Source organism: Tetrao urogallus (genome assembly GCF_951394365.1).
Source record: "Tetrao urogallus genome assembly, chromosome: 16".
Classification (NCBI taxonomy): Eukaryota; Metazoa; Chordata; class Aves; order Galliformes; family Phasianidae; genus Tetrao; species Tetrao urogallus.
This window is the reverse complement of record NC_136829.1, coordinates 11,083,800-11,109,587: the sequence shown is the minus strand read 5'-3', so window position 1 is coordinate 11,109,587 and position 25,788 is coordinate 11,083,800. Positions and strand designations below refer to the sequence as shown.

The following is a 25,788-nucleotide window of genomic DNA, read 5'->3' as shown; positions in this document are numbered from 1 at the left end:
CCCGCGGGGCCCCGTGCGTTAGGACCGGCCCCAGCCACCGCCTGCCAGCAGCTGCCCGGCGCCGCGCGGTTAAAAATAGCGGCGAGGCCATGGCGGCTCCGGGCCACCCTCCCACCCGCTTCCACCGCGTGCACGGCGCCAATGTGCGCCTGGACGCGTCGCGCACACGGGCCACGCGGGTCGAGAGCTTCGCCAACGCGCTGTGCTTCAGCCACGAGCCGCTGGCACCCGGGCAGATCTTCCTGGTGGAGATCGAGGAGAAGGAGCTGGGTTGGTGCGGGCACCTGCGCGTGGGGCTGACGGCGCACGACCCGCAGAGCCTGGGCACCGTGCCCGAGTATTCGCTGCCTGACCTGGTCGGCCTGGGAGACACCTGGGTGTTCGCCATCACCCGCAGTCACAACCGCGTGTCGGCCGACGGGCAGGAGGAGCCGACCCCGGCCCCGGCCCCGGCCCCGCTCTGGGAGCCCGAGCTGCGCATCGAGGGCGTGAGGATCCCCCGCGACAAACTGGTGGGGCGCAGCCGCCCCGGACGCTACAGCCATCTCCTGGATGAGCTGTACCGCACCAACGTGCTGCCTCCCACCGCCCTGCGCAGCCGCATCGGCGTGCTGTACGCCCCGCGGCCCGACGGCACCGCCGACATGCACATCGTCATCAACGGGGAGGACATGGGGCCGAGCGCCCGGAGCCTGCCCACCGCGCGGCCGCTCTACGCTGTGGTTGACGTCTTCGCCTCTACCAAAAGCGTCCGTGTGATCCAGGTGGAATACGGCTGTGGGTATCTGCGCGGTGACCCCGCGGTCCAGTGGGCAGCATTTGAGTGGGATGGGACGTGGGGCACAGAGATACAGGGTGGAGAGTGTGGCAGAGCATCCCGAGTCCCCGTAGAGTGCAGTGAGGCCCCACTAGCAGCGGTGCCTCTCAGAAGCCGTGCCGTGGCAGGGATGTGGTTTGGCTCCGGCAGCCCAAGGTCCCCCTCCAGCCCTGTGCTGGCTGCTCAGTGCCCCAGCCTCGCCCCAACCCGGAGCCAAGGCTGCAGCAGCAGATCCAGGGCAGACCCCCGTGGTGCTGCAGCCGTTGGGCAACATCCCCGTGTCCCCAGGCAGGGTGGGGCTGGGATTGGCAGCCCCGCACAGCCACGAGCTCCTGCGAGCAGTCAGCTAATAGGTGCTAATTAGAAGCGTATTGGAAAAATGAGCACGTGCTCAGGATGATGAGGGATGTGAACCAGAAGAAGAAATAGTGCCTGGGTACTGATGGCTGGGTCACCATCATGCTGCTGTGCCACCTGAGCTTTACATAACTGGGAGATAATGAGGTCTTGGCATAGCAGGCACAAGGCCAGAGACAAAGCAAACAAGATACCAGGACCCACAGCAGAGCGACTCCTGCACAGGGAACCTCAGCCCCGAGTTCAGCCTCTCAAGGCTGAGGTCTGGCATTCCCTGTGCTGGCTGCCTTCCTCTAGAAAGGGGAGGGAGGGGGAGAGCAGCAAGGGCTCCCAGCAGGACACAATGCGAAGTGAGGGCCAGGCCAGCAGTGCACCAGAGGCAGTGAGCAACCCGGTGCCAGCTGCCCACAGATTTCTGCAGCTGCTCTTTCTGCAGCGTTTCCCTTGGCTTTACAAATCAGTTTTGGTTTAGTTCTGCTTTTCCTGGGTTGTGGGCGGTCAAGCGAAACCCTGCAGCTGAAGGGCAGGAGACGAGACGCTGTGCAGGGGGGCCCACATTGCTGCTCACCGGACGCTCAGGGCGGCGAACCCCGGCCTATGATAAGCATTGCAGACATCCAGGAGCAGCCCAAGGCCGGGGCACAACGCTGCTTTGTCTGGCACTGCCCCGAGGCCTCGTGCTGGCGGCCCTGTGAGAGCAGAGCAGCTGGGCCACCACCCAGGGCCCCGCTCTGCAGCGTGACACCGCAGCCGGCCCCCCCGCCCTGCGCTGCTGGGGGCTTCCCACAGCTCATAGAGGAGGAATCCGCCCACAGCCTGTGTCACAGGGGTCAGGGGGCCGATGGAAGACGCGTCCCGGGAGCATCATGTGAGTCCTCCAAGCAGAGGGAGGCTGATGGTGCAGTGTGGTGTGCACACAGGCCACCGAGGGGATGAGGATGAAAGGCAAACACTGTGTGGGCACGTGGGTCCCTGGAGGAACCATGTAGCAGCCCCGAGAGAAAACAAATGCAAAACACCACAGTAACACACTGTGTAGGCACATGACTGCGGGGCCACCACGCTCAGCCTGTTAAAGGAGCTCCAGCCTGGGCACAGCATGAGGACTCCACAGGGTGAAGCTCTCCCCCAGCAGAGCCCTGCAGGAGGACGAGTGCTGCCCGCAGCATAAAATTCCCCAAACGCTGCCCAAAAGCCAGGAGCCAGCAGTGAGCCCTGCACGCCGCTCTCCCAGCACAGCTCTCCCAGCCACCCCAGCTCCTTCTGTTTTTGCAAGACTGTTTCTCTTGCAGTCCCTTCCCTGCAGACGCTCTGCCGGCTGGTCATCCAGAAGCACGTTGTGCACCGCCTGGCCATCGACGGCTTGGATCTGCCCCCCATGCTGAAGCACTTCTGCCAACACGAGTGAGGAACTGAGGTGCTGCATGGCCTGACAGCCCCCAGAGCATGCCAGAGACTTTGTGTGAACGGGTACGGTTGGAGCTCTGAGCACCCAATGTGGCTTTAGGTGCCCCTGTTGTTTGCACAGCCTAGATGGCCTTCAAGGGTCCTTTCAACTCAAATTGCTGTACGGTTGGGCTCGTGCCCACTCACAGAAGAGAGTGAGTAATAAAGCACTTCAAGGCACAGCCTGAGCTCTCTGCGTGGTGCCGGTCCACAGAACCCAGGAACAAAGCTACAATTTCCTGGGTCCACAGCGGGGGCACTGAGCACTGCCTGCGGGTCCTCCTGAACAACAGCCCCGAGACTGCGGGATGGAGGCCTGTGATATGGGATGCTATGTGCTGGGGCACTGCTTCTCAGTGCTGCGGCAAGCTCAGAGCACTGCCAGAGGCGAGTGCAGGGCCAGCAGTCCCAGCCCAGGCTCCTTTCTGGCTGGAAGCAGCCTGCAGCAGTGAGAGGGCGGCCTGGGAAGCTGCGCTGCCAGCAACGGGCCCTCACAAAGGGCTGCAGGGCTCCCTGCTCACGTGGAAGGTAAATTGCAGCTGGGCCCTGTCCCAGCCACGCAGTTTCGCTCTTGGGAAACATGTTTACTGAGAAAGGGATGACTTATTTCCTGTGCTCTCTGAGAAGAGGCGGAAGGGTCGGACTGCTGTCCATACTCCACGTGCAGGGAGCAGCTCCAGCAGTGGCTGCTCCTCGTGCCTGTGGCCATGAAGGCAGTCACAGCAAGCTGGGGGAGGTCTGGTGCAGACCCTGGTTCCCAGCCTTGGATCACTGTGTGCCTGTGCTGTGTTTCCCTGGGGAGACTGCTCTGGGAGCAGCCAGAACATACAGCTTTAAGCTTGCAGAAAGGTGTTTTAGGAAACACTACACTATATTTAGACAGAGGGATTTGATATTATCGTACAGCATGACGAAACCTTCAAATGAGGGGAAATTCCCAACCACACTGCAGTTCTACTGCAACAGGCAACTCTAAAATCTGAGCATTACTGAAGCACCAACTGTGGGAAACACAGCACTAATGAACTACAGAGATCAAGAGAGGTCTGTGATGCTTTCTGCTCCTCACCAGATGTCCCCAGCACATCCCCCAGCACACAGCCAAGGGGCTGGAGAGGGGGCTGGCAGCTCACCAGCTGCACGACAGCTTCTAGAGGCTTGGGTGATCGCGTGTTTGTTCTTCTTAGTGTTTTTTCCTCCCCCACCCCACACACCCAAAGCATTTGCTCTGTGCTTTGCAGAAGCCTTGTTTGTACTGCCGTGACCCCCAGCAGGCATGAGGGAGGGCAGTTCCATTTTCTGAATAATTAAGAGCAGCTGCCACAACCAGATAAACAAACGCCCCAACACAGGCAGCACTGCCAGCAGCAGAGATCGCCACCCTCAGGTCCTGCTGCTCCTTAACACACGGGCTCACTCGCCTAATGAGCGGGCAACGAAATTAGACCTGAAAACTAAGGAAAGATGTTAAAAACCCTGCCCAAGTGAGCAGCCTCACTGCCCTCTGGCAGGGAAGGATTGCCTCAGAAACACACTCAGCTCCAAAGTGACAAAGGAGCATTTATTGGCTTTGTTGCACAATACCCTCACAGCTGGATGCTGGAAGGACCTGAAGGTGCTGGCCAAAGATCAAATAATTTTATCACATTATTAAACTATCACTTCCTACCCCACGCCACCCTCAGATCACCCCATGCATTTCCTGCTTGTTAGGTCAGCAGCTTGTTACCCATCACAGTCCAGTCGGGAATTTGTAAACCAGCTCCACAGCTCCCCCATGCAGGAGTGGATGCTCACTCACGAAGCGGCCCAGCCAGCCCCTAACTCCCGTGGGGTGCAGTCTGAATGAAGGAGCAATGAAAGCAGGAGGGATGTGGCAGAGCTGCGAGCAGCGCCAGCCTCACGCCTGGCTCACTGTCCCATACTAGAGTTTCACCTGCATGTAGGGCCCGATCCAGCTGTCAGCCAGCGCTCGCAGCGTGCTGCATCGGAGCTCAAACTCCTCTGTGCTACAACAGGTGAGGAGCTGGCTGACCTCTTCTGTGAGCAAGGACACAGCCACGAATTTGTCCCGAGACTCATCCCAAGGGCTCTCCAGGTCCTCCAGGAGGTGGTCAGCACTGCCTCGCGCGCTCTCGATGATGATGTCACGTCCCTTCTGCCACTGCCTCCCCAGCATCTCAGGCTGCAAGGTCTTTCTCTCCAAGTTCAGCACAGCCTGGATGTGCCGGCAGGGCAACTGGAACGTCTGGTTGAAGTGGCATGTGCAGTGGCACAGCCCTTCCTGAGTCACTTTGTGAGCATCTTCAAGGATCTGTACGTTGACAGCATCTGTGCTGCTGCCTATCAGCTGTACAGACTTCTGAACCACTGCAAGCTCGCTCAGGCACAGCCTGGCAGCAAACTCTGTGCAAATATCAGACAAAGATCGCATGATACGTTCTTCAGCCTTTTGGTTCACCCCCTCATCGCTGTCCCCCTCAGAATATTCTGTAGCCTCCTCTTTAATTGCAGGAGATGAAGGAATGTACAAGGAGCAAGTGCTCACAGACCCGCTCTGGAGGAGAGGCTGGGGAGGTGCAGGCTGGCTGCGGAGGGCCACTGGGAGTTGAGGAGCTGCCGTTGCCATGGGAGAGTCCGGGACACAGCACTGGGATGGCTGATCCTGACATGGTGCCAGGGGCTGCAGAGGGGAATTCGAGGTGGGTGAGGTTTGGGAAGCTGCACGGTGATCAGGACAGGCAGTGGAGCACACAGTATCACTGGGAGGGGTCTCAGAAACACACTTCTGGTAGTACTTTGCAAACGAGGCAATGCAAGTTTCCAGGAAGAGCTCAGCATTAAAAACCTGGCTTATGCCCTGGGTGACGGTCTCCAGCTCCATAAAATAGTCACAGCTCTTCTTGCAGCCTCTCTCCCCGTGCGTGGCCCAGATCTTATTGGTGAGCAGCCAGTGAGCGTGGAAGCGTGGCAGCAGGTCTGGCGGTACCGTCTCACTCAGGACGCGGTGCATCTCCCTGCGTTTGCTCTCCGTGGCCCTGCACATGGTGCCGTGCAGGGTGCTGAGGAGCAGCTGCTCGGCCCGGTGCTCCAGGCCCAGCCGCTGAATTTGCTCCTGCAGGTGCTTGCACACATGGAAAGCTGAGAGGCGCACCTCGGCCCCGGGGAAGGCTTGGCCCAGCGCCACGGGCTCGGGGAGGTCGGGGCCCACCAGCAGCACCCGGGTGCGCCACCACGCGGGGTTGAACGCCCGGAAGGCCTCGCACATGCGGGCCAAGCCGCGTGCCGACTCGTCGCGGGGCACTGCGAGGTGCACCACCCTGCCCGCGGCCCCGCGCCCCGCCAGCCACGGCCCGTCCGCCAAGAAGACGTACAGCGCCCGGCCGCTCGGGGCGCAGGCTCGGTGCACCAGCAGGGCCTGGGGGAAGCGAGCGAACAGCGCGCCCATCTCGGCGCTCTGGAAGCTGACGGAGGCCATGCGGCCCTCGGCGTCCAGCTCGTAGGACACCAGGCAGCCGCTCCCCGCGTCCTCCGCCATGGCCGCACCGCCATGTGCGCCACGCCCGGCCCCGCGACGCGACCAATCAGCGCCGGGCGCGCGGATGACGTCACGACGCACGCACCGCCACAGCGCCCCCGCGCGGAGAAGGCGGCACCGCGCGCCCGACGCACGGGAACGCGCCCGGCCCCGGCGGCCGCTCACGGCGCGCCCGCCGCCTCCTGCTTCACCCCCAGGTCCGGGCTCGCCTCCGCACCGCGCTCCTTGTCCCCACCTTGCTCGGCCCAGGCGTCCACGATGGCCCTGAGCGCGGAGCTGCGCTCCTCCAGTTGCGCCCCGTCGCTCTGCAGCAGCAGGTTGGCCAGCTCCTTGCTGAGCGCCTGGATCCGGTCCCGCCGGTCCTCCGCCTCCCCCGGGATATCCATGTGCTCCGGCAGCTCCGCGGGCACGGCGCGCTGCTCGTATTTCCGCCGCCAGCGGTGGCCCACCATGCCGCTCTCCACGCTCCTGCGTTCGGCGTGCAGCACGGCCAGCACGTGGCGGCAGGGCAGACGGTAGCGGTGCTGGAAGTAGCAGCTGCAGCTGCGGCAGTCGTCGCTCACCCGGTGCGCGTCTTCCAGCAGCCGCACCTCCACGCCGCCCGGCACCGCGCTGATGAGCTGCGTGGACATCTGCACCACCTCCCACTCGTTGGCACACAGCTGGTAGCCCTGCGCCGTGGAGCAGTCCCGCAGCTCCTCCAGCATGCAGGCCTGCCCCTCCACCACCACGCTGGGCACCGTCTGCCTGGGAGGCTCGGGGTGCTCAGTGAGAACCTGTGAGTCAAAAGGAGGATCTGGTTCTGCGGTGGCGTGCACCTGCGCTTCAGGTTTCTCCTGGAAGCCTCTCTGACAGTCCTTGGTGCACAAGGGACTCCAGTTGGAGCTTTCCAGAGGTTTGGAATCGAGACACTCTGCGCACTCCAGTAAATGGAGAACGCTTGCCTCCAAGGAGGAGTGCTGGCCAAAGAGAGCAGATAGCCGGTGTGTGACGAGATCCAGACTGTCAATGTGTGCACTGCACGAATGAAGACCTTTCTTGGTATGCATGTACCACAGCAGCTCACAGGAGAACCAGTTGGCCTGGAGGTAGGCGTACAGCTCCGCATTAACCACACTCTTCATCATCTGAGACAGGGTGTCCAGACTGTCAGCCGAAGTGGAAAATACTGCATTCTTCAAGGCCAGCTTCATTTCTTGCTTGGCAGGAAGTGGCATTTCTGCTGCATTCACATTCTCCTCAAGCAGTCGGACAGTGTGGTAGACAGAAAGGAGCACCTGAGCCAAAGGAAAGAGCTCCTGAAGGACAGCTTTGTGAGGGAAGGACGTGTCCACAAAAACAACCTTCACCTTTCGCCACTCAGGATTGAACTCCTTGAAAACAGCCAGCATTTTGCTGATGCTCTGTCCTGTGTCAGCTTTCAGCACTGACCAGTGCACAATCTTCCCCACTCGCTCTTTACTCTCTACTAAGAGCACGTAGAGAACGTGTTCTCCCTGGCTCTGTACCCTGTGCAACAGAAGGCTGGTAGGAAACTTTGTAAATAAGCTCTTCATCTTGCTGGTCTGGAAGTTGAGCCTCTCCAGCCCCTGCTCACTGCCTACATCAAGTGAAGCCAGTGCCCCGCTGTCTGCATTCAGGCAGCTTTTCACTACTTCAGTGACTCTGTCTGCTGCTGAGGGAGAATCATTTTCCTTCCCTGCCTCTGAGAGTGCAGGAACCCTGCACAGGGTGGATGCTCCATCCACAACTTGCTCAGCCTCAGGCAAATTCTCATCCACCTCGTTGGAGCTTTCGGTCCCTTCTGCCTGCTGCCTGCACAGCTTGACTGCAGGGCCGCCATCTGGTGTGGTGTTGGCTCTTCTGGTTATGCCAACACCGGTCAGGAAAAACTCTGTGTCCACATGTACATGGTCACTACATAGCTCACTGATCACCAGTTGATCTATGTCCTCATTATATTGCAAAACGAAGTAAGCTGGACATAGATTGGGCTGCTTCTTCCTTTTCTTATTGTACTTTTGGGTCCGGGTACAACCAAACTTCACCTGCATGAACCTGCAAACGTTGAGAAAAAGTTAATGGTGGGAGCAATGATGCTGTTAGTTTTTCAACATTTAGTTTTGACTTCTCTAGCATGTCAGCTCTACATTCAATTAGCAAACATAAAAACATACATCCACCAGATGTGCAAGGCTGGTCTACTCAGAAATCTCAGGATAAGCACAAACAGTGGGAACAAAGGAGCTAAGAGTTACAGCCACCATCACCAAACACCCCGGTATCCACAGGAGCAGGGCAAGAGAGGCTTTAAGACATGGGATTAAGTTCTGTTCTAAGGAGGACTGAGCACATCCATGGGCCCGATCCCAGCAGAGACAACAAAGGCCTGCAGAACTCAGCACTATGAAAGGGAATCCAGATAAATCCTTTCCAACACAAGGGCTAAAAGCAGCCAGGGAACATTATTGGATGCCAACACTTAAGATACCACTTCAGTGGAAAAAGGCCACAGTGATAGTTAGCAACACCACAACAGCATCATCTCAAATACCAGAAAGGCAAGTTTCACCGCAAGGGGCAGAGAGAACAGAGCTGAGCAACGACCGTGCAGAGAGCTGCACGGGGGACAGCACGGAGAGTGCATGCGGGCGTCAGGGCAGCAACACAGCTCAGCCTCACAGCAGCAGGGCCGCGACGGCACCAGCACCGCCCCGCCGCCGTGACCTGGCCTGCAGGCAGGCCGCCCTGCCACGTGCACGTGGGATCGCAGCCCGGGGACGGGCGAGGGCGAAGAGGCTCAGCAGCACGTGCTGCTGCCGGTGGGCCGAGGCCTACACGACGCCGGGAGACGGCCGCCTTACATCACATCCTCGCGAACGGCCGTGCCGTGCTCCCGGTTGTGGAAGCGCACCGAGGTGCAGCTGCGCAGGCTATAGTGGGAGCCGTGGGCCTGCTGGTAGGCGCACAGGGACTCCTTGAACTCCCGGTATGTCCGGAAACGCGCCCCGAGCTCCATGGCGAAATGTGAGGGCCGGGCAGCCTGCCGGCCCTTATCAACCCGATGGGGCACCGCCCCGCCCGCCGTTCGACCAATCACAGCCGTTCTTTCCCAACTGGCGGGAGGCCGACCAACCAGCGCAACGTTTTCTGCCGCCAGTCCAGCGATTGACGACTCGAGAACCCAATCAGTTGGTGGCTCCCGCCTCCAGCCGTGTGGGCGGGACTTCCTGCTGCTCCGAGCGGCTGCCGGATGTGGCTGCAGGCAGTGCCGGTTCCGGGTCGCGGCGGAGATGGCGGAGCCGGGCGATGCCGGGGCTGCGGCCTCGGGCTCGGGTCTGAAGCGGCTGGCAGCGGCCGGGGACCTGCGGAGCGTGCTGATCACCAGCGTGCTCAACCTGGAGCGCCTCGAGGTCGACCTCTTCAGGTGCGCGGTGCTCCGCCCGCCCGTCCCGCCGCGCTGTCCGCCGCACTGACGGCAGCCGCCATTCTCCCGTTAGGGGTCAGCACCACTGGGTGCCCGTGACGAGGCGCCTTTTCGGCGGGCAGATCGTGGGCCAGGCCCTGGTGGCAGCCGCCCGCGCCGTCAGCCGTGACCTCCAGGCCCACTCGCTGCACTGCTACTTCGTGCGCGCAGGTGGGACCGCGCCGCGGGGCTCGGGCGGCACACGGATACCGGGGCCGGGTGGGCGGATCTGGGAGATGGGGGGGGGGGGGCCGGGACCGGGGCCGTCATTCCGTGCCTGCCGCAGCGGAGCAGTGCTTCCTCTGCCCGGCCCCGGCTTTCTGCCAGCGCGGATCGGGGCCCTCTGTGGTGCATGGCTGTCCTGCGGCCAAAGGCTCCCATCCACCCAGGGGACCCCAAGGTGCCGGTGTTGTACGAGGTGGAGCGGACCCGTACTGGAAAGAGCTTCTCCGTCCGCTCTGTGAAGGCCATTCAGCATGGGAAGCCTATCTTCATCTGCCAGGCCTCCTTCCAGCTGGCCCAGCAGAGTCCTGTGCAGCACCAGTTCACCATGCCCACCGTGCCGCCCCCTGAGGAGCTGCTGACACAGGAGGAGCTCGTTGAGAAGTTCCTGCAGTGAGTGGAGTGGAAAGGGCATACCCTGGGGGCTCCCTGCTCTGTGCTGGGGCTTAGGGAGGCACAGGGACAGAAGCAGATGGGAAAGGATTGCAGTGATAACCCAAGGAGTCCCCACATGCACCTGCAAAGGAAGTAGAGGCAGGCAGCAGCAGCTGTGCCCTCCTGCTTTTCCCTGTGGCCCTGGGCTGACACTGCCTTCCATGGGTACTGGGCATTGATTTTGCTTCTCCATATTGGTCTCAAGGAATCCTAACTTGGCAGAGAGATACAGAAAGCATCTCAACAGGATCCAAGCTGAAGATGTGCCGATTGATATCAAACCTGTGAACCCACCAGATATACTCTGCACAGAGCCACAGGAGGCAAAGCAGTTCTTCTGGGTGCGAGCCCGAGGCTACATAGGTGGGTACTGCCTGGAGGGACCTTTGGCTGCCACACAAATCCAGGGCTGGGGCTCAAGCTCTCACACTCATGACAGAGGGCTGGGAGACTTGTGGTCCCTATGCCCTAAGGCTGGGGGAAATTTGGGGGTTTCAGGACCGAAGTAAGGGCAGGGGGCCAGGGTGTGAGGCAATGCCCATTTGCTGTATTCAGTCCTGCAGCCTTCAGCCTGGGCCATAGCAAGGGCTGAAGGTCTGAAGTAGTGCCGCAGTGCTGCTGGGCTCACAGCTGACCTTGGGGACGCACAGCTGTTGGAGCTTTACATCGCCTACCGTGTCCAGATGTGTCCCACAGTCACCTGGCACTGAGCGAACACTGGCTTTTTGCAGGAGAGACTGACATGAAGGTGCACTGCTGTGTGGCCGCCTACATCTCTGACTATGCCTTTCTGGGCACGGCCCTACTGCCTCATCGTCAGTACAAAATCAAATTCATGGTGTCCCTCGACCACTCCATGTGGTTCCATGCGCCCTTCCGATCAGACCACTGGATGCTGTACGAGTGCGAGAGCCCCTGGGCTGGTGAGTCTTGGCTGGTTCCCCGGACACCACACGGCAAAGGCTGATGCAACCCACACAGGGCTGCGGTCTCACGCCGTTTTCTGCAGGTGGGTGCCGAGGGCTGGTGCACGGACGCTTGTGGCGCAGGGATGGGGTCCTGGCTGTCACCTGCACACAGGAAGGAGTCATCCGGGTGGAGCAGAACCCAAACCAGAGTAAACTCTAGCCAAGGAAGCCAGATACAGCAGTTGGACTAAGCTCCCTGTGCTGGGGTTGAAGCCTGCACCAGAATACCTGTGGCAGAGGCAGGACCCCGCGCAGCAGCAGAAGGAGCAGCAGAAGAGAAGCAGCTTAGTCCCACAGGTGGAAGTGTTGGTGCCAGCACTTCAACACTGAGGTGATTCTGCACGGGCTGCAGTGTTACTGCTGTCGATTGCCAGCTGCGCAGCGTAATGGCGCGCTATGCTGAGCCACTCTTCACCCACAGTAAATAAAGCTATCACGTGAGCAGCTGAGCTCTGTATCCTGGACTTTGTCCCCTCAACTTTGGGTGACTGTGTGTAACTCAGATCTTCTGGTGGCAGGGGAGGAGAGGGCAGCACCAGGACACTTGGGGCTGGCCGTGCCCTGCAGCACACAGGTCAGAGAAGAAAGTGCTACTGCAACGCTCACATGGCTTCCTCTTCTCACTTCTGCTGACCTCCTTGTGCCCTTATGGTAAGCTGCTGCTGCTGCTAGCACCTTGGTCTCCTCTTTGGAGCTGAGCTGGAGAGGAGAGCACAGCAGCCACAAAGAAAGGGAAGAACACGGCCGTTCCCACCTCCTGGTTTGGGAAGTGCAAGGTCTTCCTGCTGGTGGGTGTCTTTGTGCGGTGCCTCAGGGGGAAGTGAAGCTACACAGATACTGCAGGAACCCCTGTTCTTTCTCCTGTCACGGCTTTATTAAAGTCCTTTTTATTTTCTGTTATTGGAAATTCCTGGCTGGAAGCCTTTCTGTCCCTTTAATGCAGTGCCAGTGTGTCTCAGCTAAAGTCCTGTCTGTCTTGAGAACCCCAAGGAGCAGGTGGCTCCTGACAGGTAGTGTGAGCAGCAAGCACCCAGCACAGGTGGAAAAACTGATATAGAAAGTGCATTTTCAAGAGAGAGCTCCTGGAGGGGCCAACCCTGATCCCAGCCACCACGTACAGACTGTGCCATCACAACTCTGCCTCTGTGCCCCATCCCAACCCTCTCTGCTCCCTCTCCCGCCCCTGAGCGCAAACTGTCTGCACCCCACGGCCCCTAGCCTCACTCCAGAGGTTCCTTGATGAGACACTCCTTCAGGCTGGGCTGCTGCTGCAAGGGCACGCCGGCCTCCTGCAGGCCCTGCAGCCGGGCTTCCGACCGCCGCTTGTCCTTGCCCACTTTCCAGGCCAGGTGGACGTGAGCCTGGAGGAAGGGCCCCAGCAGTGGGTGGCTGTCCTGGGCCTCCAGCAGCTGCAGCGCCTGTTCGCAGCAGCCGTGGGCTTCACCCAGCTGGTCCAACTCCTGGTGGCAGACGACCAACCCGGCCAGCGTCAGGAGGAAGCGGCCAGAGCCGCACACCCCCAGGCGGTCCTGCAGCCGGTAGGCATTGGCCCAGGTGGCCAGAGCCTCGCGGTACATGCCGGTGCAGGTGAGGCGCTGGGCGGCGCGCAGGTCCTGCAGGAAGAAGAATTCAAGGAACTCGGGGGAGCGGCGGATCTCGGCGATGGAGTGCAGGTGGGACAGGAACTGCTCGAAGGCTCGGCTCCGCTTGGCGATGGTCTCGGCCGTAAAGTTGCGCCGCAGCCTCTTCCTGGGGAAGGCGATGCCCGCCATGTCGCAGCCAAAGCGGCCGCGCAGGCGGCGGTTCAGCCGCTCGAAGTCCGAGTAGCGACGGGAGATGGCGGCGGGAGCCTTGTCCAAGTGCCCCGAGCGGATCAGGTAGATGGTGTAGAGCTGCGGGCAGGGAACGGGGGTCGGGAGGTGCTGTGCTGGGGGATGCGGCCCCTCGTGGGGCCGGGGCTGAACCGAGTGCACAGCAGCAAAGGAGATGAAGGGACGGGCACGCCGTGCCCCAAGGGCGGCATTCACACGGCGGAGCTGCGGGCCGTAGTTACCTGAGGCTCATCTGAGCCGCAGCACCATCAGAGCAGCACGGGGAGAGACAGAGAGAGGTGAGCGCCCGCCTGCCCGCCCGGACCCCCACCCGCCGCTGCGGCCCCGCGGGCGCACTCACCACGTACTTGGAGGAGCGCTCGCTGACCACGCTGGCGCTGGTGACCTCGAAGAGCAGCCGCTGCGGTACGAAGCTGCTCCGCGACCGCCGCCACAGCTCCTGCAGCTGCCGGGTCAGCAGGCTGCCGGGCCGCGCCGCCGGGCCCCACTCTGTGCGGGGAGAAGGGCTCAGCGGGCGCCGGGGCGGCGGGAGTCCAGGGCACCCATCCCAGCACCTGCCTCCGTCCTGCGCGGCATCCCCCGCCTGCAGCTCCTCGCCGCCGCCGCCGCCCTCCTCCTCCTCCTCCTCCTCCTCCTCGTGCCCGCTGAAGCTCAGGGTGCCGCTGAGGCGTGTGGACAGCCCTTCGGTGTCGTCCTCCAGCTCCGAGCTCTCGGGGCAGTCCTCGGCCTCAACGCCGTCGTGTGTCCGCTCCTCCCGGGCGCCCTCCGCGCCCAACGCGTGCCGCAGGCGGTGCAGGATGCGGGCGGCCATCCCCGCGGTGCGGCTGCGGCGACGGGTCAGCCCCGGCCGCCCCGACAACGGGACGGGCACGGGAGGGGGGGCAGCGCGGGACCCCGCACCGGGACGGCCCCGCTCCCGGCCGGGACCCTCCGGCCCCCCCGAGCCGGGCGCACCCTCAGCCCCGCTGCCCCAGGAGCAGCCCCGCTGCCGCGGTGGGCGTTACGCACCGTACCGTACCGCGCTGTGCCGGGCCGCGCCGCGCCGGGCGGTGCCGAGCGATGGCCGCTCCGCCGCTGCTCGTCCCGGGATCCTCCCTGCGCGGCTCCGCCTCCGCTGGGAACCCGGATCGCGGCGGGGCTGTCACGTCCCGGCACGGAGTAGCGCGGCTCGGCACGGCGCGGTCCGGCTTTCTCGCTGCCCGCACAGCCCCTGCCCTGTTCCTGGGCACAGCTCCCTGATTGCCACCACCCTGCGCTGCCACGGCGCCCTGACACCTCGGTACCCCAACACCGCAGCGCCCCAACACCACGACATCCCAACACCACGACATCCCAACACCACGACATCCCAACACCACGACATCCCAATACCCGGCACCCTCACCCATCACCCCTGCCCTCCTCAGCCTCGCCACACGCTCCTGCTCCTGGGCTGCAGCCATGGCCGGTGCCGGGCACTCACCGCCCTTATTTAGTGCCATACCCACTCTGTCCTTGCTGCTTTCTTGGGAATGTCTATTAATATCGAGGAATGATCCATCTGCTGCCATCACTCTGTCCTTGCTCCTCGCTGTGCTGTGCTGCCCCATCCATGGGGTGCCTCAGAGCTGCCCCAGCACAGGATCCTGCAGACCGACAGTCCTGCTGCAGCCCCAAAGCCCTTCTGAAGAGCCGCACAGGGCACAAGGGCCGTGGGCCACTTGGCCAGCCAGTCCCACGGCCATTGGCCTGGCAGAGACACAGCTGTGCCGCGCTTTTGAGGAGGCCATGGGCATCATTCCCACTCTCCCAGAGTCACGGAGCAGACGTGACACTTCTGGCCCTGCCAGGCCCAGGCGGCGGCTGCCAGCAAAGTGGGAAGTCACTGCAAGGCCAGGTCCCACTGTAGGACCCTGCTCCTCATCCACCTGCAGCTCACAGCCAGTGCTGCTCTGGGGCTGGGGGCTGCTGCTTTGCCTCAGCCCCTCCAGAGCAGAAATAAGGGGTGAAAGGAGGGGCCGATGGTTTGGGCACAGCCAAAGCAGCCGGGTACTGAGGGGTGAGGGAGGGGGCACGGCCCCAGCGCTGCCCGCCTGCCCCAGTCTGTGCTGTGGGGTTAGCAGTGGTGCAGGCATTGCTGTCCGGCTCTGTCCGTACTGCTGGCCCGACATGGGGGGAGCCCAGTCCTGGTGTTGGGATGATGCTATTCAGGGCTATTTTTAACCCTCTCCATGCTGAGCTGTCCTGGTGCAAGGAGGTGTAGATGAAGGGGCCGCACTCCTGCCAAGAGGCCGTGTCCCTCCCTGCAGGGCTTGAATTTCTATCCCGACTTCAGACCCACGTTTAATCCCCTGCTCTTGGCCAATAACGCTTTGGCTAAATTAGGTAAAATGAGCCTGGTGCCAATGAGCGGGGCCGGATTTCCACCAGGGAGCTGATAGGCTGCTGGGGCTGGGGGCCAACGGCTGGGGGCACGAGGACACTACAAATTGGGGAGCCAAGGAGTGTCTGGGGGCTGCTGGTGCAGGAGGTGGTGACTCCCTGCGGGAGGAGAGCAGCAGAGATGGCGTCGATGGTAAGTGCTCCAGTGGTGCTGGGGTGAACCGTGGCTGGGCCAGAGGTGTTGGGCACCGTGATGTGGGGCTGCCAGGCACCTCTATGGGGCGATGGCAGAGGGACGATTCCTGCAGGCTGGCTGTGGCAGAAGGCAGAAGGGACGTGGGGGCAGCGGGACATGGACATGTTCCCCATGGCGTATAGCCCCCTATGGGACGCGTACCCCTATGAGACATGCCTCAGGGAGGGATTGCACGGCTGCCTGGAAGTAACTGGTGCATGGGGTGATCAGAGCTGGATCTGGGCTATGCGAAGGCGCTGAAAGCCAAGCGCTGGGTCATGCGACACCTCTGTGGCCCCAGACAGCCCTCGCCTCCAGGAGAAACTCGATCCGGGGCAAACAGGTGCCCGCTCAGCACTGCTCCCTATAAGGGGAGTTGAGGAGAGTTCAAAAATAGTGTCGCGTGCCTGGGATGCCAAGGCAGCATGGCGGCCCCTGCGTCATGGACCCCCGGTGGGCGGCTGCATGGGGCTTGGGGCAGCTGAGCTGCAGGGCTGTCTGAGGCCTTGGCTCACTCAGGGAACAGCCACGTGCTGTAGAGCTGAGCTGGACAAAGGCTTTGCGGCTGTGCCGGGAGGCTGAGGCTTTGCACTGTGCCAGATACTGCTGCAGACACCTTTATGCTGCTGACCCTGGGCAGGGGCTGTGCTGGCAGGGCAGGGGTGCATGGGGCAGGAACTGACCCCTTCTCCCTGTGCCTTACAGACGGACCAGCAGGCGGAGGCCCGTGCCTTCCTCAGCGAGGAGATGATCGCTGGTGAGCAGGGAGAGCAGCGGGGCCCCATCCTGACCCACGCCATTGCCTGAGTCCCAGCACTGACCAGTCTTCCCTGCAGAGTTCAAAGCTGCCTTCGACATGTTTGATGCGGACGGTGGTGGGGACATCAGCACCAAGGAGTTGGGCACGGTGATGAGGATGCTGGGCCAGAACCCCACCAAGGAAGAGCTGGATGCCATCATCGAGGAGGTGGACGAGGACGGTGAGCAGCTTCCATGGGGGCGGTGGGTGGCTTGAGTGCACAGCCTGACCCGCATCGCGCTCCCTCCCCACAGGCAGCGGCACCATCGACTTCGAGGAGTTCCTGGTGATGATGGTGCGCCAGATGAAAGAGGATGCCAAGGGCAAGTCTGAGGAGGAGCTGGCCAACTGCTTCCGCATCTTCGACAGGTGAGGGGGGCAGTGCCTGCTGGCACCTGTCCTTGGTGGCGAGCAGGGCCGCATCCTGCTGCTACTCTCCCACAGGAACGCCGATGGGTTCATCGACATCGAGGAGCTGGGTGAGATTCTCAGGGCCACCGGGGAGCACGTCACCGAGGAGGAAATAGAAGACCTCATGAAGGATTCAGACAAGAACAATGATGGCCGCATTGACTTCGATGGTGAGCGGCAGCCCTGACCCTGCAGCTTGCTCAGCCCCTTTGGGCTGCGTGTCTGGCACAGCTGGGTCTGATGGTGCCGCTTTCTTGCAGAGTTCCTGAAGATGATGGAGGGCGTGCAGTAAGGGATCAGACATTCCTTGGGCCGGCTGCGGCAGCCAGCCCTGCTCCTCTGCCCAGGAGTGGCCCCGCTGCAGCACCTGGCCTCGCTGCTCACCCGCTGGAGCCCTGCAGCAGCTTGTGCCCCTCGGCCGGCGGCTGAGCTTTTCCTTGACTCTGACAGATGTGGTTTATGGATGAGCCTCATTAAAAGGGGAAAGGCTGAGCTGCCAGTATGGGAGTGCCTGGGGGGGCTGTGGCACTGTGCCCCATGCAGGGGGACATGGGGGAGCGCGCAATGCCGTGCCATAGCCTGTACCAACCAGCCTGACCTGCGAGCGTGTGAGCAGCGGTTCCCATGGGCTGCTGGGTGGGCGCCAGCCAGCGCTGAGCTCAGAGTTTCCATCAAGAGCACTCGCTTCCCACGACAGCAGCAGCAGGGAGCACAGCCGTGTCCTCCCATGGTCCCAGCAGGCAGCACTGGGAAGTTGCTTCTGCTCACTCTTGGCAGGATGTGTGACGACACTGGATTTTGGAAAGGGAAAGGGGGGAAAAGGGGGGAGAAGGGGGACAAGCATTGCTGCAGGGTTCTGATGGAAAGGATGGGGTATCCTATCAAATAAAGTAGGGGGGCTGCTGCTCCCCCCCCCAAGACAGCAGCCACCCCTCTGCGCATGCATTAAGGCAATGCTGGAAAAGCCAGCCTGGTCTGTGCCAGCTCTCCCTGGAGACTTGCTTCTCCGTGCAGCCTCTGCAACTGGGGAGGAGCACAGCCACAGGGGCGCCAAGAGCAGAACATCTCAGGGCCAGGGCTCACAGGTCCAGGGAACACCAGTGCCTGTGGGAGCAACGGGACAGGCACTGTGCAGGACCCCGGCTCAGGACCCATCCCCGTCCTGCAGAACCAGCGAGAAGCTGAGTCCTTATGGCACAGGATGGCACCAGGGCGAGGGGCTGCTTCTGGCTGCAGGGCATGGCGGGTGTGCATGGCCACCCAGACTGCGCTCTGCAAGGCAGCGGCGGGGCACCGACAGCTGGTGCTGCAATTGGGGAGCAGCGCTGATGGCCCCCAGCTGCGCGAGGAGCGGCACAGGAGGAGCGCGGAGGTGCGGGAGCTCAGTGTCGGTAAGGGTCCATGCAGTGGGCAGAACAGGGACTGAGCAGAGGGGCCGCAGCACACTCAGCATCTCCATCCTGCAGGGCTGCAGAGCGCACTGCTGGCGTGGCTGCGGCAGGCAGCGGGCCCTCAGGAGCGGCGAGAGCTGGAGCGGCTGTGGGTGCTCTTCCTCTCTGCCCTGGAGCTTTTCCTGCAGGACCTGTGCTGCGCCCACCACCTCTGCAGCATCTTCTCCCCAGGGGTGGGTGGTGTGACCCCACTGCGCACTGGGCTGGGGGGGTGGCGAGGTGGGAGTCCTGAGCTGCCCCCAGCCCCCCCATGCCTGGAGGAGGAGATGGAGCAGGTGAAGGCAATGCTGGTGGAGATGGAGAGCACGGCCAACATCCCACTATGGACAGTGGAATCCATGCATGTGGTGGGGCCAGGAGAGGGCACAGCCCCCGTGTCCTGCAGGCCAGGGCCTAGCACTGGGTCTTGCTGCAGGGTGCTGTGAGCTGCAGGCGGGAAATGCAGGGCTGACTTGGCTCAGGAGGATGGGACCCCATGTGCCCCGAGAGCTTCTCCTGCAGGGCAGTAATAAAGCCCCACACTACCTGATGTGTATTTGCGTCCTTCCATCCCTTCCATCTACCCTGTAGTCCCCCTAACACAGCATTGCAGGTAACCCATCTGTGCAATGCATGTAAGCAGATGGAAGAACCTATAGATGTGTATTTATTTATACATTAACCGTAGGTCGCACTCCAGAATTAAGTTAAAAACAGCCTATAATACAGAAAGGCGCAGCAGACAGGGGCAAGGGGGTGGTGTGGTGGGGGGTCAGGTCTCCTGGCTCTTAGCCTGCTTGCTGTACATCTCCCGCAGGTACTTCTTGTAGGCTGTAGGGAAAGGAGATGGAGGCTGAGGTTGGAGCCAGGGCTGTGCCACTGCACAGCTCGAGGAGGATCCTCAGGACACTCACCAGCCTGGTTCTTCCACAGCTCTGCAGCATGCGTGTTCAACGGGCTGTCAATGTTGGGCTCTGGGGACAAGGGCAGGGTCAGGATGGGTCAGAGGTGTCCACGGCCCCCACGCCCAGCACACCCACCTGCCAGCAAGCTCTGGATGGACAGCAGGATGGTGCGCACGTCATACAGCGCCGACCACTTCTCCTTCAGGATGTCGAGGCAGATGTTGCCCTGAGCGTCCACGTTGGGGTGGTAACAGGGTGTGAGGAAGCGCACCGTGGGTGCGGTGTAGGGATATCCGCTGGGGAACTCCAAGGACAGTTTATAGCGCAGCTCCTCGTAGGCCTGCGGGCGGCAGTTAGCGGGGTGGGGGACCGGGAGGGAGAGGGGGGGGGGGGCGCGTCGTGCGGTGCCGCGCGGGGTCTCACCGTGCCCGCCGCGCCGTCGATGGTGCCGATCCAGCGGAAGAGGTTATCGGACTCGGGGAAGGCGGAGATGCCTTTGTCGCCGGACATCTGCGAGGCAGCGCCATCAGCGCCGGCCCGGCCCGCACCGCCCCTCTGCCCCCTGTCCCACTCACCATCAGCGCCACCAGCTCCTGCTGCAGCCTGCGGGGACAACGCGTTACGGGTCGCACCGGCAACCGCGGGCGGGGCAGCCCAACCGCCTCCGGCCCTCGGCCCGGCCTCACCTCTTCCCCACGGAGCCGCGGGCGGCCGTGGCTCCCGCCTCGGCCCCTTTGCGGGCGGCGGCGCTGGACACGGCGGCGGGGTCGGTGTTCTGCGAGGCCATGGCGGTTCCGGGCCGCTCCCTCGTGCTCTCGCTCGGTGTCTTGCTAGGCTGGACTCGGCTCGGCCCGCTCCCGGTGCGGCTCAGCTTCGATCCCGGGTCCCGGCCCCGCTTCCCCTGCCTTCCGTTCCGCCCCCGCTCCCGCACTCCGTTTGAATGTTTCAAACTCGCGACGCCTCCACCAATCAGCGCGCACTTCCGCTCCCGCCAGCCAATCGGACACAGCCAAGAACGCGGCTGCTACGGAAACGGCGGGTGGACCCGGAAGAGGCGGGACAGCGCATGCGCAAAAGATCCCCGACCCCCCCCCCCCCCGGTCGCAGTGAGCCTTTAAAGGGACAGCCCCCCCCAACTTCCCCCCCCCCGCCCGCCAGCAGGCGTGGAAACGGGTGCGAAGCAGTGGCTTTTATTGCGGGGCCGGGGGCAGGTCTGCGGGCTCGGGATGGCCTTCGGGAGGACCCTCAGGAAGGGTCTCGGGGGGGATCTCAGGGGGCGGCGGTGGGTCCCCCCCATTGCGAAGCGTCTCCATGTACTTCTGCATCTTCTCCGTCATCCAGGCAGGTGGGACGAAGGGCTTCAGCTCCTCCAGCCGCAGGTCCACCGAGTCCCTGCGGGAGAGCGGGGTGAATGCAGGTCACAGGCACATGGGGCAAGCGAGGCCTCACAGGGTCCCCGGCCCGGATATCCATCCGAGTGACCCCACTGTTTGCAGGGCCCGGGGCCTCACCTGTAGTCATCAGTGGCCGCCAAGTCGCGGATGTCCTCTTCCAGCAGGAGGTAGGCCTGCAGCAAGGCGAGACACGCGCTGTGCTTCTGCTGGGGTCTGCGGTGCCCGCAAGGCAGCTCTACCACCCCATCCCTGCATTCCTGGCTCTTGCGCCTGCCCGAGCCCCGGGAGCAGCAAACGTCTCTTGGCCGAGGTGCCCGAGCCCTGCCTCTGCCTGTCCTGCCACGTGGCCCTGCCCGTGGCGTGCTGCCTGCCTCTCTGCTCCTCCGCCCCTGTCCGACCTGAGCGGGTTTCCGCACAGTTCTTGGGCTGCAGCGGGCACAAGCCCGGGCGTACTCACCATCTTGCCCCCAGTGGCCCTCATGTGCTGCTGCTCTGCCAGCCATTGCTTATCCTGCGGGTCGGCTGCGTACTGCAATAAAGCAGCAAGGACCTGGCTGAACACAGGACACAGACCTCCCACCTGGACCCCCCTCCTGTGGGGCACAGCCCATTCCAGTGCTCTGCTGCCAGCACCTCACCCCCGCGGCGCGGTGCTGGGGGCTCCCAGAGGGAGGGCTTAGCCCTGCCTGCTCTCCTCTCAAACAAAACCCTGACTCTAGGCAAAACCAGCACCTGAGATGCTGTGCTACCATTAACTTATGTTTTAGTGTGCTGGCCAGGTTGTGTGTACGTGTTCTAAGACAACAAATGGGGTGTGGGGAGGAAAAACCAAGCGAGCCAAAGCACGCGCTCCCAGTTCCCATCACAAACTGCTTCTGAGCAAACCCCAAAGGAGGAGGCATCCTGCTGTGGTATCTGACCTTAAAGAGGTGGGGATGCTTGATGTAGAGTCGCCCTCTTGTTCCTCCCATCCCGAGAGCTCTGAAAAAAGAACACAAGGGGGTGTTACACGGGGGCAGAGGGGCCCTGCAGCAGAACGGGGCACCTCCTCTCCTCCCAAGACCCCAGCCCTTCCTACTGCTTTCGAGGCAGAGAAGTGAAGTGATGGGAGGAGTCTTACGGGCTCCTGCCTGGGAGACACCACCCTCCATCAACAGGGCCATTCCTTACTTGTTTGCTCGAGATCCCAGCACAAAGGTTGTGGTTTCAGTCAGTCGGGATGGATCCCACTACAGAGCAATTGGAAAAGGGGCAACATTAGAAATGAAGCTGGTGCCAGCCAATGCTCCATGAGCCTCAGCTCTCTGATGGGGAACCTTAAGAACTGCCCCCTGATTTGGGAAGGAGGGAGGTAGCCACAAACCTCTGGATTGCCACAGAGGAAGGAAACTGCATCACTTTGGGCTGGTCTAAGCTGTTCCCCTTGTGGGAAACACTTGTGGGATCCTCCTGGCTATTACTAAGGCTCTCCCCATGTCTCCTAACAGCTGTACCACACCACAGAGCTACAGTGTCTGGAGGAAGCAAGCAAAGGCTTCCAGGCACTGTAAAGACTCAGCAGGGTAGGGCACAACTTAGGACTGTCCTGTGCTGCCGCTGCAGGCAGGGCTCTGCGGAAGGGAAGGGAGGAGAGGGTGAGCCCAGCAGCAGCAGCCAGCCAATACCTTTGGTCCATCCCTTCTCACAGGCTCAGAGACTTTGAGCTTCCACCTGAAGGGAAGGAAAGTGAAATAAGAATAGGTCCTAGAAAGATCAATGCAGACAGAAACCTCCCAGTGGCAAGAATCTGAGCTTGAACCCTTCCAGATCCACCCTCTCCCATTTTCCACCTCGCTCTGGACCCTCATCTCTGCTGTGTTCCCCGCTACCATCTGTGTCACACACAGCTCACTGCATCATCCACCCGGTTCTGTGCATCCTGTGGCCCTGTTTAAAGCTGTTTCCTGGAAGGCTTTCACCTCCTGTGACTCAACCTCAGCCAAAACTTTCTTGCCCTCTGACATCTCTCCCTGCACCTCTCTTGTGCAGGGGGAAGGAGACCACAGGTTTTGGTGCCCCTTACTTGAGCCAGTTTTGCTTCCCGCTGCCCCCTGAAGCACAGGAAGCAGCTTGAGGCCAATACTCACGCAGACATGCCTGAGGCCCCACGATCATTTGACAGGCTCTGTCCTGGAGGCCGTCCCTTTCTCTGCATGGAAGAAATCCTTCAGTCATTCAGTAGTGCAGTTAGAGAGGACCCTTTTAATTATCTGTTCCCTCCTACAGAAGCAGCTGTTTTTACCAGGAGTACAATACCAGCATGAGAGCAAGCAACTCTGAGCCTTCACATAAGTCATTCACACTTGCACATGCTCATACTGTGGTAATAACCAGGAGCAAGAAACAGGTCTCCCAAAAGCATAAAATCTCCCATGTGGAAAACCCTCCTACCTTTTTGGGAAGGGGGCTTCCTCGACGATTCAATTCCTCATCTATCAGTCGGGCACGCTGGAAGAGGAATGGTGGGAGGATGGAGACGAGCCCTTCTCCATCCCAGTCAGGCAGGACCCCATGCACACAGCCCACAGCTCTCATTTGCTGACTCAAGGCAGAGAGCACAAGGGCACAGAGGAACTCTGCAGCCACCCCATGGCAGTGTGAAGCACTCAGATGCTATGCCCGTGGTCTGCACTGATCTGTAGGTTACTTTTTCCCACAAGACTAACATTTCCCAGCTCCATCTCCTCACTTGCACGGTTAATGGTTAATTCCAACCCCGTCATTCTATTCCTCCCAGCTATAACAAATCGTTTAATCTTCTGGGAACAGTAACAACTTTTACCTTTGGTCCCATCTGCTCATGGGCAACCTGGACACAACTTTTTTGCCATCAGAGAACAGCAGCTTGGCCTGCAGGAAGAAAAGGAAGGTTATCTGATTCTGGATGGAAAGGGGGTCTGCCAGCAACCCTGCTTCACCCTGTGACAGAGGATCTGTGTGCAAAGGCACCTGTGCTGATAGGAAAGCCCCAGGCCACATGAAATGTATAAGCCACATCTAAGGATCAAACTCTTTGTTGACAGCTGGCCACTACAGACTCTAAAGATTTGGGTATATCTGCCCCCAAGCCTTGTCCCAGAAATAGTTTCAGAGCACTTTCACGTGTGCTTGTGCCCACCTGCTCCAAGCAGCTCCGACATGTCTCCTGGATGAGCTGCTCTGGGTCCACCTCCTCCCAACGTTGTCACGCACATTGAGTGCTGCCTTCTGGAAAAACTGGGGAAGGAGCAGCAAGGTGTCAGCAGCCAGGTGAGCTCTGGCCTGGGTGCAACGCCCAGCTCCCTGCTGCACCCAGAGCAGGGTGTCCAGAGCCGGGCCCTGGCTCCCAGTCCTCTGAGGCGCTGTGGCTGTGCCCTGTACAGCTCACCTTCATGTACTTATTGAAGACGCCCCGGATCTCCTCGTTGATGCTGGGTTGCAGCACGGCTCGCAACAGATCCATGGACACGACCGGGTCAGTGAAGCTGTGGGAGCAGACGGGGAGTCAGGCGAGGTGCTGGCACCGGCCCGGCAGCCCCACTTCGCTCCCCGCAGGCCCGGCCCCACTCCACCCCCGTGCAGCCCGTTCCCGGGGTCCCAGCCCGCCCGTACCTGGTGGTCATCTGGGAGCGCCGGCCGCGCCGCTGCACCTGCCGATGCTTGATCATGATGTTCCATGGGCTCTGCGGGACACAGCCGTCAGCCCCGAGCCCGCCGCCCGCCCACTCGCCCGCGCCGCCGCCTCCCGCCCGCCTCACCGTGCCGCCCGGCTGCTCCTCGCCGCCGCCCGGACCCTCCTCGCCCGGCGGCCCGGACTGCTGCTCCCCGTCACGGGCGGCGCCCATCGCGCCCCGCTCCCGGCCCGCGGCGCCGCTCCCGGAAGCGCCGTGCTCATTACGTCATCGGAACGCGACCCGCGGCGCGCGCCGGAAGTGGCAGCGGCTTCCGGTGCGGGCTGCGGCCCGGGGCGGCTTCCGGCAGATGGGTCCGGCGGGGCGATTCTGCCCGCTTCCTGCCCGCCGCCGCTTCCTGCCGGCCTCCTCCTCGCCGTGCTCCCCGCGGCCCAGCGCTGAGTACCGAAGCCCGGTTTCTCACCCCGTGTTCCCACTCGAAGTGTGGAGGACGCACGGTGACTTCCCCACGCCTTGCTGGGCCCCGGTAGCGCTGCACAGCAGCGGAGGTTTTTCTGTTGGAATGACAATTGTAGGTTTCTTTGGTGGGGAAATCTGTTGTGTTGGTACTTGGATGCTTTCAAGCCAGTTATAAAATAAAACTAAACGAACTGGAATTTGGAAGGATGGGAAGCATCGGGTGTCTGTGACAGTCTTCCATTGCAAAAACCCAAACCAGTGATGCTCTCAGCAGCAGCACACAAACAGCAGTGTGACACTGCTCTGCTGAGCTCCTAGGGCACAGCTGGTGCTGCTGGCTTTGACCAGACCGGCCTCCGTGTGCTGCTCCATCGCTGTGCTCCAGCGCCAGGGGCACGGAGTTGCTTCCTGTTCACTGTTCCTGCACTGTAGTAGAACAGCCATGTATGGAGGTGCAAACTGGGGACTCAAATCTGTGCAGAGCAGGGCCTGTGAAATTCACCTTACCAAAATGCTTATTTCTGTACACAAACATGCTTGTAAAACATTTGACTTCCTAATTCTCTCAATTGTGACCAACATTTGGATCTACAGAAGTGTAAATGTGCCGCAGTGACAGTTCTGTTCCAAAGGAACCTGGGGCTGCAGCAGAGCAGTGTGGCAGTGCCCTTGGAACTGCATGGTGGTGGCTCTGGGAGCTCCCAGTGGCTCTGGGAGCTGTGCTGTGCTGCTCCTTGGGTCGTGCCCTGAATCACTGCCACGCGTACCAGCTGAATTCATCCCGTGCCTTCGTCATTTTTGAGGTAGAAAGGAAGTAGATAGCAATCTGCGGTTAAAGACTAATGGAGATAATTGCACAGTTATCATCACCAGTGCTAGCAACACCTCTCCTGTGGGGTGTTTGGAGGACAACGTCAGTGCCACCTGCAGCAAGTGCACCGCTGGGTACCGGTGTCTGCTCTTGCACCGGGCAGAGACCCATAAGAGGCAGCACCCAACACCGTGCAGAGCTGCTCTGCATGCTGGGGCTTGGAAGGCTCCAGACAGCACAACGGGTGGCAGG

At 61.4% G+C, this 25,788-nt stretch overlaps 8 protein-coding genes across 8 annotated transcripts; 3 read left to right on the top strand and 5 right to left on the bottom strand.

The window, feature by feature from the left end:
• Positions 1–89: 89 nt before the first annotated feature.
• NEURL2 (neuralized E3 ubiquitin protein ligase 2) lies at positions 90–2,582 on the top strand (the record flags this gene model as incomplete). Its single annotated transcript, XM_079543351.1, has 2 exons — positions 90–777; positions 2,467–2,582. 2 exons carry the CDS (start codon positions 90–92, stop codon positions 2,580–2,582), a joined length of 804 nt encoding a protein of 267 aa, XP_079399477.1.
• A 1,962-nt stretch (positions 2,583–4,544) lies between these two features.
• On the bottom strand, positions 4,545–6,158 carry ZSWIM1 (zinc finger SWIM-type containing 1; the record flags this gene model as incomplete). Its single annotated transcript, XM_079543578.1, has 1 exon — positions 4,545–6,158. One exon carries the CDS (start codon positions 6,156–6,158, stop codon positions 4,545–4,547), a length of 1,614 nt encoding a protein of 537 aa, XP_079399704.1.
• Positions 6,159–6,319: 161 nt separating this feature from the next.
• ZSWIM3 (zinc finger SWIM-type containing 3) lies at positions 6,320–9,177 on the bottom strand (the record flags this gene model as incomplete). The annotated part of the gene is made up of 2 exons (XM_079543501.1): positions 6,320–8,216; positions 9,023–9,177. 2 exons carry the CDS (start codon positions 9,175–9,177, stop codon positions 6,320–6,322), a joined length of 2,052 nt encoding a protein of 683 aa, XP_079399627.1.
• On the top strand, positions 9,176–11,654 carry ACOT8 (acyl-CoA thioesterase 8; the record flags this gene model as incomplete). Its single annotated transcript, XM_079543260.1, has 6 exons — positions 9,176–9,585; positions 9,659–9,795; positions 10,014–10,239; positions 10,487–10,644; positions 11,013–11,204; positions 11,291–11,654. The coding sequence occupies 6 exons, from the start codon at positions 9,176–9,178 to the stop codon at positions 11,407–11,409; spliced, it is 1,242 nt and encodes a 413-aa protein (XP_079399386.1). The 3' UTR covers positions 11,410–11,654.
• Positions 11,655–12,469: 815 nt separating this feature from the next.
• SNX21 (sorting nexin family member 21) lies at positions 12,470–13,892 on the bottom strand (the record flags this gene model as incomplete). Its single annotated transcript, XM_079543196.1, has 2 exons — positions 12,470–13,141; positions 13,422–13,892. The coding sequence occupies 2 exons, from the start codon at positions 13,890–13,892 to the stop codon at positions 12,470–12,472; spliced, it is 1,143 nt and encodes a 380-aa protein (XP_079399322.1).
• A 2,496-nt stretch (positions 13,893–16,388) lies between these two features.
• TNNC2 (troponin C2, fast skeletal type) lies at positions 16,389–17,379 on the top strand. The gene is made up of 5 exons (XM_079543370.1): positions 16,389–16,434; positions 16,514–16,657; positions 16,731–16,845; positions 16,921–17,057; positions 17,148–17,379. The coding sequence occupies exons 1-5, from the start codon at positions 16,425–16,427 to the stop codon at positions 17,177–17,179; spliced, it is 438 nt and encodes a 145-aa protein (XP_079399496.1). The 5' UTR covers positions 16,389–16,424; the 3' UTR covers positions 17,180–17,379.
• A 1,710-nt stretch (positions 17,380–19,089) lies between these two features.
• On the bottom strand, positions 19,090–20,009 carry UBE2C (ubiquitin conjugating enzyme E2 C; the record flags this gene model as incomplete). The annotated part of the gene is made up of 6 exons (XM_079543498.1): positions 19,090–19,148; positions 19,232–19,291; positions 19,358–19,562; positions 19,646–19,732; positions 19,798–19,825; positions 19,909–20,009. 6 exons carry the CDS (start codon positions 20,007–20,009, stop codon positions 19,090–19,092), a joined length of 540 nt encoding a protein of 179 aa, XP_079399624.1.
• Positions 20,010–20,411: 402 nt separating this feature from the next.
• Positions 20,412–24,479, bottom strand: DNTTIP1 (deoxynucleotidyltransferase terminal interacting protein 1; the record flags this gene model as incomplete). Its single annotated transcript, XM_079543189.1, is given in 15 exon segments — positions 20,412–20,614; positions 20,734–20,789; positions 21,074–21,145; positions 21,537–21,597; positions 21,787–21,845; positions 22,281–22,326; positions 22,743–22,804; positions 23,047–23,103; positions 23,438–23,460; positions 23,463–23,505; positions 23,774–23,829; positions 23,832–23,871; positions 24,023–24,119; positions 24,247–24,317; positions 24,393–24,479. Coding segments are annotated over 15 exon segments (1,032 nt in total). The 3' UTR covers position 20,412.
• Between the last annotated feature and the right edge of the window lie 1,309 nt (positions 24,480–25,788).